At 31.4% G+C, this 9,027-nt stretch overlaps 1 protein-coding gene across 1 annotated transcript; it reads left to right on the top strand.

Annotated features, from left to right (window-relative positions):
- Positions 1 to 1,599: 1,599 nt before the first annotated feature.
- Positions 1,600 to 7,353, top strand: LOC101255862 (protein GET4). The gene is made up of 12 exons (XM_010315681.4): positions 1,600 to 1,810; positions 1,879 to 1,958; positions 2,037 to 2,115; positions 2,502 to 2,583; positions 3,676 to 3,832; positions 4,330 to 4,420; positions 4,712 to 4,795; positions 4,908 to 4,954; positions 5,941 to 6,069; positions 6,199 to 6,283; positions 6,405 to 6,482; positions 7,049 to 7,353. The coding sequence occupies exons 1-12, from the start codon at positions 1,763 to 1,765 to the stop codon at positions 7,064 to 7,066; spliced, it is 978 nt and encodes a 325-aa protein (XP_010313983.1). The 5' UTR covers positions 1,600 to 1,762; the 3' UTR covers positions 7,067 to 7,353.
- Positions 7,354 to 9,027: the final 1,674 nt, after the last annotated feature.

Consider the following 9,027-nt stretch of genomic DNA (forward strand, 5'->3'; position numbering starts at 1 on the left):
CATATAGTAGTACAGTACAGTATATTATAAAATAACGGATAACAATAATCCAAATAGAGTGTTAGCGGTATGAAAATAAAAAAGAGTAGATAACAACTGTATAATCTTCCCTTCTATTCATGCTTTTTTGGCAGATCCAATATTAGTGGGTCTGGACAGAACCATTTTTGTTGTTATTTTCTACTTCCGCTTTGGAACAATTAAATAAACTAGTTTTGGCATACTTACTTATTAATAAATCAAAACTTACAGAAAATAAATAAATAATGTGAAATTCAATATATGGACAAGATATTGAGTATCAAGCTAAAATAAAATCTAGAATAAAGATAAAGTCAAAAGATAAATAAAATAATATATTTTTGGGAAAAGGGTATGATATACTCTTAACTTTGACATTTGGAGTTGATTTATCCCTTATTATGAAAGTGACTCAAATATGTCCTTACCGTTATACAAACGACTCACCTATACTCTTGCCGTTACAAAATGAGCTCATATATACCCTTCATTTAATGGAAGAAATAAATTTTAAATTTATATTTTTTTACTTTTAATCTTTTTTAAAAATTATTTAGGGGTATATATGATTATTCTATCAAAGTTCAAGGTATATTTTAATTTTTTTCATACATAAATTATTTTTTGACTTTTTTATTATAATTATTTGAGTTTATTAATCTTTTTTTTCTTCTTTCATTCCTTAGTTTAAAGAAAAAAAATTTAAACTATTTTTTGTCTATATTGTAATTTAATTTTTGTATTCGAAAAAAAATATTTGGTCATCTACGATAAATTTTACAAGAATATTAGTGAAACATTAATAAATTTGATGACCAAAATAATAATTCTAAATTAGTCATTGAAACAAAAAAAAGTTTAAAAAAAATGTTTGACGAGATTAAATTTACTCATATGGGATTATATTTTTTAGAAAAAAATAATAAAAAAATTAGATTAAAATTAAATTTTTTTCATTTCCGTTAGAGGAAAAGGGTATATGTGAGTCATTTGTTTATAAGTAGGAGTATATATGAGTTACTTTCATAACAAGGGGTATATTAGTTCTAAATGACAAAGTTGATGGGTATATGACACTATTTTCCCTGTATTATTTTACCTTTTCTACTTGCTAAGGATAATATGATTTATTTAGGTCGCTTCATCCTTGCAAATTTCAAATAATATTCAACTCAATTAGTTCTTATATTTGTTCCTTTCTTTGGATATTTAATTTTGTATTCCCTCTATTTCATTTTATGTGACATTATTTGACTTGACACATAGACACAGTACTTAAGAAAAATAAAGATTTTTGAAACTTATGATCTAAAACAATTCTTACATATTTGTGTGGTTGAAAATAATTTCATTAAGGATAAAACGTGTATGTTAAAGTAATATTGTTTCTACTAATAGTAAAGTGACACTTTTTTTTTTACGGAAGAGGAAAAAAGTCTCACATAAAATGAGATAGATGGAGTATTAAATATTAGGACTTCATTATAAAATATTTCAATTGAGGGTAAAAAAAATTAATCAACAATATTTCTAATGATGATTTTAGTATAATATAGAATATAGATAACATAGGCCTATGGCCAAAAAAATGAAATTTTATTCATGCTTTTCATGACGTTATTTTAGCGTTCAATGCATGACTCCACTGAATAAGCTCCTTTTTGTATGGAGAAATGAAATTTAATCAAACAACTTTTAACAAAATAAAAATTTCAATTGTTGTTCTTACTTATTTGAAATCATGTTTAGGGAAAGAGTCAGACGAGTGATACAACCACCAGCTCAAGAGGTAAAACTTAACGATTAACTTTACTTATTTGACTTTTAATTCTCTGATTTTGATTTCGATAATCGCAGAATATTGATAAGTTAGAGAAGGTTGTGAAAGAGGGGAATTATTATGGAGCTCAACAAATGTATAAATCTACTAGTGCTAGGTAACCCGATCATCATCATTTAATTGAATTTGATTGCGCGCTCACTATAATAATAATAATGTTTATATTTGTTTTCAGATATGCGTCTGCTGAGAGATACTCTGATGCCTTGAATGTTCTTCAGTCTGGTGCTTGTTTGCAATTAGACAAGGCCCAGGTTAATATTATGTTATGTTTTTCTTTTTCTCTTGTATGGTAAATTCAGAGGTGAAGTTATAATTTCAGTCTTGTGGTTCTGAATTTTATATGAAGGATAATAAATAAGTTCTAAATTTGTATATATTTGATAAATTTTTTAAATATAAATATACTATTGAGCAAAAGTTATTGGGTTTGATCGAACCTGTACGTGGGCTTCTAGCTCCGCTTGGACTACAATCACTAGGATTCTTCTATTAATTATTCAACCTCTATTGTTGATCCTCTTTAAGTCAGGGTAAGGTCTGCATACATTTTTTCCGCTCTAGACGAGACTTGTGGGATTTACTTTGGTGTGTTGTTGTAATCTCTATTTTGATCTAGACTCTTCTTGCCATTTTCCAGATTACCTGTGGGGCAGAGCTTTCTTTGCTCTTTGCTGAAACACTTGCAAAATCAAAAGTTCCATATGACGAAGACACACTTGGTTAGTCTTTCCTTATTCGGTTAGTTCTTTTGTATAATGCATATATGTTTGTACCAGAACAACAACATACCCAGTGAAATTCCACTGAATGGGGAATGCATTTATTTTTGTATCGTACAACATTCTTCCTAATTTTGTCATTATGCAATGTAAGAAAAATACAATATAATGAAAGCAAAAATTATCCATGTAGATGATACCAATGAGTTTCGATTAAGATTTCGTTATGTTAAACATATAATTGCTAAGTACAACCCTAGCTATTGAATACAGGAACGACATGGGTACAAATTAAGCAAAATGATTGTGTAGATTCATATAGTTGTCCCTGACTAGCTTGAGATTGAGGTGCAGTAACAGTCGTAGTAGTTGCAACCTAAGAACATAATCTATCAGATAAAACACAAAATTAACAAGAATTCTAACATATAGCTGCATTAGTTCTCCTAATTTTCAACAAAAAACATCTATTACTTCTTTGCTCGATAACTTAAAGACTTAATGGTGCATAGTGTAGAAATATCTTCGAAATTGAACTGGTGCCAAGAAATTTTTGTGATCTGCTGCTAAGGTGGAAATGTATAAGAGGAAGACTCAAAGATGAGGGCATGGAGTTTCATTTAGAATTTATGTGGACAATTTGATATGGAAGGAATAGAAAAGCATTGAAGGGGTAGATAACTCCCTTATACATATTAGTAGAGCTTTGTTTTTTGTTACTTTTTTGCCTTTTGTCCTCTGTATTTTGGAGTAAATTTGATAGACTAGTTAGTACCGATGAACAGATGCTCATTGTAGAGTATCATACTTCTATGTAAATCTATAATCTTGAATGCATCTTGACCTGCTGAGTATCCCCTTTCACATCAATAAAATAAATTATGACAAAAATGTTATATGAAAGCTAAATAGGCTGGTGCTTCTCTGTGTTTGTTATTGTTTTTTTTCTCGTATTCCTTTTTTTCTTTAAATTGAGGATTCATATAGTTGTTCCTGTCTTATTTGGGACTAATTAAGGCATTGTAATTGTTATTGTTGCTAATTCAATAAGGGGTTTAAGTGTTGACATGGTTTATAATGCATTTTCCCTAGATCGTGTCAGGAAAATCTTCAGGAAGTTTCCTCGGCATTCTGTGCCACAACATTTGGAGCTTGCAGATGATGATGACTTGCAAAAACTTTCTGAAGCCATTGCGGCAGCCAAAACACGAGTAGAAGGCTGTTCATCCTTTCTGAAAGCCGCTATCAAGTTAGATACCTTTCTTTTATTGCAGCCGATCCACATATATATATCCATGTTTATCCTCTTCTTTGAAAACACGTCTGTTTCAGTTCCTGAAGGACTAGTTTAGTAACTGTATTTTACCGTGTAAAATGACATATTGATACCATACTATAAAATTCCTAGAAAATAACACTGTCGTTAACTAGTTGCATAATTTTCATTTAGACCCTTGATGAAAAAACTTATCCTTGTGCTTCTAGGATATTCCCTTTTGACTCACTAGTCATGGTTCTTTTCCTCCAGAATACATATCCAAATTGATAGTGGCTCATGATTGTATTGTTTCTGTTGGATGAGATTGTTTGCTTGAGCCTTATTATTTTTGTTTAACTCTTAGATAGAGTAGGATAACATCGTTGATGCATGTGCTTGTCCTTCTGCAAGACTTCTTTATCTTGTTGGAAGTACTTATTCCTTTCGGCATACAGGAAGGTAAAAAACTAACTATGCTTTGTTTGTAGGTGGTCAGCAGAATTTGGCGCTCATCGATATGGATCTCCAGAGCTGCATGACATGCTGGCAGATTATATGTACTCAGAGTCTCCTGAAGTGGTACATTATATACGCCGATGCTCTCTAGTTCTTGGTACCCGAAAGAAAAAGTTCCGATTCTGTTCCATAAGTTATTACTTTGTTGATTTTTAAGGGGAGAACTTAGGGCCTAAGACAACTTGTAAAACTAGTAGTAATAGTAAAAACGATTATATTGTTTGACAGCTTCATTTGGTATATTTAAGAAAATCTATTACATACTTGTGAAGAAATGTGAGTTTTTCTTTTGTTAAGAACCTGAACTTGATGGGATTTTCTTGCAGTTAACGTCGTCATGTCCCTGCTTTGCAGGACATCGGTAAAGTATCTTTTCATTTTGTGAGAGGAAAGAACCCAAAGAAATTTGCTTCAGCTCTTGTAAACTTCATGGGCAAGGTAAGCTTTGGCTGCCGTTACTATCTGATATCGACGTTACTGGACACATTGGGAAAACAGTATTATGATTTAATTTCAAATTTTGTATTAACTCACAACATGTAACATGCAGTGCTATCCAGGAGAAGATGATTTGGCTATCGTGCGGGCTGTTCTGATGTGAGTAAATTAGGAGTATAGTTTAGTTCCTTACATTTGGTGGTCCTAACTAAGTTATCGGATTTCTGTGGGTGGATATTCTGAACATTAAACTTCAAAAAACTACTTTTCAGTCTCCAAAGTCAGTGTGTTCTCCATAATATTTCTGGGCATTTTCAACAATCTGGGACAGGTTGATTATTGAAGCTAATATGCTGAAGTACATAAATCCCTACTCGAAACACATTTGAAGTTCAAACTAGGCTTTCCTATTCTTCTCCACTTTTTCTTCCTTTTCATCTTTATATATGGTTTCTATTTCTCCTTTAAACAAAGTTCTCCACTCCTTTGAACCAAGTTCTCCTACTTCTTGAAAAAACCGAGTATTACTTCATAGCTGTCACATTTATGTTGGTAAAGCAATAGCGATAAAAGTTACTGTCACTTCTTAGTTGTAGCATATGTTTGTTGCTATAAAAAATAAACAGTTCAAAAGAAAAATAGAAGCAATGTCTAAGGTTTAGGTTCGTATCTCTATATTTCTCTCTATTACACGAAGGGCCGGAATATATATTCTTTTAGAGATTTTCTTGGTCTATTTGGTGTCTCAAATCATGACATCATGTGTCCTGTCCGTGCTTGTGTGAAAGAAATATCCCGCTCAAATAGGTCCCGCTAAATTTGATGTCTGTGCTTCGTGGGCAGCTGCAAGTTTAATTTCCTCCGTGCTAATGAGAAACCTTTGGGTTGCCTAATAATGCAGTCACCTGCAATATGCTCTCTTCGTCTTAGAGGAACTATTAGCTCTGTTAATCCTTACATTCTCCATGAAAATCATTTGGGTTGAAATGACATATAAATTCGCCTAGGTGATAAGATTGTACTCCACACCATATTTATTGCCAAAATGGGACAAATAAAGGTACTAGTGACTAATTTTAATCTTTACCATGTTTGTTTATCTTGTTGAGCCTTTGGTTTCGATTATTACTTCTTTGCTTTTGCAGGTACTTGTCTTTGGGAAACCTAAGAGATGCTAACAAGCTCATGGATGAGGTGAAAATGGAAGTCGAATTGAAACATCTTCACTTTCCTAGCTCAGAATTAACACAGTATGTGAACTACCTCCTCCTGACGTAAGTTCCAATTGTGCTTTGAACATTAATCAAATTTTCATGTGGCAAAAAAAAAAGAATAATCTTTGTGCATTCTTTTGTACATGATTAAACTGTCATTCACACTTCACAACTCAATTTATTATGCAGGTTGCAGAGGGATGCTTTACCTTTGTTTAACATGCTGAGACAAACCTACAAGTCTAGTATAGATAGAGAATCTATGTTTAATGAAGTGAGTTGCTATCTCTAAAGGAGGCATTTCCATGCATACACTGGGATACTTAGTTATATATCTTTTCACTTTCATATATCTGTCTGTTTTCCTCCTAATTTTTACTGTATTTGTGGTTTAGTTGCTAGATGATATTGCAGAGAAGTTCTATGGCGTTCGACGTAGAAATCCTCTTGAGGGGATTGGAGATTTCTTTAAGGTAATGGTATTGTCACATTATGCAGTTAGGTGTGTTAGAGTAGAGTGGGTAAAAGTCAAATGGACTGGTGGTCTCCTTATATGGACTTGAGCAAACCTCCCCTCAGTAGCTAGCTTTTGGGGTTTAGTTAGGTCCAGGTATCATATTTTTACATGGTATCAGAGTCAGGTCCATCCCCGTTTGAGCTTCCAGTCTACGCTCCAGTAGACCCTGGGCATGAAGGGGTATCCTTATATGGACTTAGGTAAACCTTCCCTTATTAGCTTGCTTTTGGGGTTTAGTTAGGTCCAGGCGTCATATCTTGAGGTTTAGTTAGGTCCAGGCGTCATATCTTTACATGGTAATAGAGTCAGGTCCATTTCCATTTGGGCTCCCACTCCACGCTCTAGTGGACCCTGGGCGTGAAGGGGTATGAATTTGGGCAAACCTTCCATATATTTAGAGGCATTGCTTTGCTACAAAAACACAAGTATGACTAGTCTGATGGGAAAATACTATTCATGTATATATAAAGTTTTAAGCTTTTCGATGTCTGAGTTTCTGAAATAGAACTTTTAATGTTGCAGATGATGGGAGGCGATTAATGTGAAGTGATGAAATACATTTACATTGTGACATTCTCCCTTGACTTAGCAAGTACCAATGCAGCAAATGTTTCTTTTTTTTAATCTAAATTATGTTATCCATGCATCAATGAATTGTGTTAGAACTTAGAAATTTTTTTGTTTTGGTTATACAATTTGAGAGAGAAAGAGATCGATGGCACGTTGCATTCCAATAGGTTTAAGATATTGTTTCAGAATGTGAGATTACAAGATGCACTATCTGAAAATTAGTATATGAAACAACAATATACCCCGTGTAGACGAACTACAAAATAAGAAGTTAGTTTTGTATCTATCTCCTTGAGAGATTTTGTGGCTTTATGAAAAAACTAACACGATACTAAGTCATCTGCAATATAGATTATAAGTATTCATATCTCAATTTAAAATTATTTTTGGATGGCGATACTATAATTACTAGCAGTTGACATGAGAGATTAGGGGTGGTAGAAAATTTCAGTTTGATAATTTCAATTTTTCATTTAAAAATATTATGTCATTATCATAACAAATTAATTTGGTATGAGTGTGCGGTAGATCCATAACCATAGTTTGGTCGATCTCATCTTACATATGTTAAAATGTTATAATAATAATAATAATTATAATATATATATATATATATATATATATATATATATATAAGCAATTCTTTTTGTTAATCAATCACTTAAAAAGAACATTTCAATCAAGATAGAATAGTCAATTTTCCAACGTTTAAAAATATAATTGTTTTTGTATTGATATTATTTTGTACATTTGCTAGTATTACAATATATTAAATAAATAATATCAAATTATCCTTATTTGAAATCTTTAAAACTATATGGATTTATGATCTATATGCCATTTTCTTTTCATAAACCTGAAAGCTTTTCATACTTTAATTTGTACATAACATGACAAATTTCACTTGAATGTTAGAAGGTTAATCAAAATGATTCCAATAAAAAACATTGTATATGTTATTCGTTAATTTAACATACACATATATATCTATTTTGATTAATTTTACAAGAAAATGATTCATATCTGTTATAAATAATTTGTATTATAGTGAATGTTTATTATGTGGAGTCCTTGTAGGATATGGTTACGAATTATACTTGGGGACCAAGTAAGGGGGACCAAGTAAGGTTTTCTCTATAAAAAAAGGATTTTCCTTCATTGTAAATAAGATTTGTGAAAAATCTATGAATCTTGAATATACTATGAGTAAGAGATCTTTTCTCTTCTCTCTACTTTCTTATTCTAATTTTATATAGTTTCATAACACATTATCAGCACAGTTGTTCTATTCTTAAAGAATTATGAAGAAAGACGGAAAAAGTGCAAAAGATATCTTGCATACTTATACAATAAGGTTCTTATATCTTCAAGATATGATTTATCTTTATGTTATAATTATTTATGTAACAGTTTTGGAGGTATCATCTAAAGTAAGTATTTAAAGAGACTTGTCGACTTTCTATATGTTTAATTTTAACCGACTGGGAAGAGAATTTCTTAATTTATTTTAATAATTAAATAAGCATAATTTAGTGAGATGTGTTTTCAATCTCTACATGAGATACGTCATCTATTAAATTATATCTATTAACTGCTAGTGTTCATTATAAGAAATCATTAGTCTCAGTTTTGTGTGTAATTATAGTATATAAGCATATTAATGATCATCAAAAGTGATAAAATTGCAATTATTTTCAAAGGCTTGAGGTTGAGCTTCATTGTGGATAAGACAATGAATTTAAGTTATATCGCACCAAAAGAATAAGATGATGGATTTATGTCTTATTGCACCAAGAGGGTAAGACATCAGAAGTCTTGATGCTTTGTGATGAAAGATGTTGGATTCAATTCCCTCAATGATTTATGGCATAAGACATTGGGTTTGAGTCTCAATGCACCATATTGATGATATTATGATGACTAAGGGAAAT

Source organism: Solanum lycopersicum, chromosome 12 (assembly GCF_036512215.1).
Source record: "Solanum lycopersicum chromosome 12, SLM_r2.1".
Taxonomy (NCBI): Eukaryota; Viridiplantae; Streptophyta; class Magnoliopsida; order Solanales; family Solanaceae; genus Solanum; species Solanum lycopersicum.

Coding starts and splice junctions, on each gene's coding strand:
- LOC101255862 (XM_010315681.4), top strand. CDS start 1,763: ATGTTTAGGGAAAGAGTCAGACGAGTGATACAACCACCAGCTCAAGAG. Junction 1,959..2,036: donor TATAAATCTACTAGTGCTAG/GTAACCCGATCA, acceptor ATTTGTTTTCAG/ATATGCGTCTGCTGAGAGAT. Junction 4,421..4,711: donor ACTCAGAGTCTCCTGAAGTG/GTACATTATATA, acceptor CCTGCTTTGCAG/GACATCGGTAAAGTATCTTT.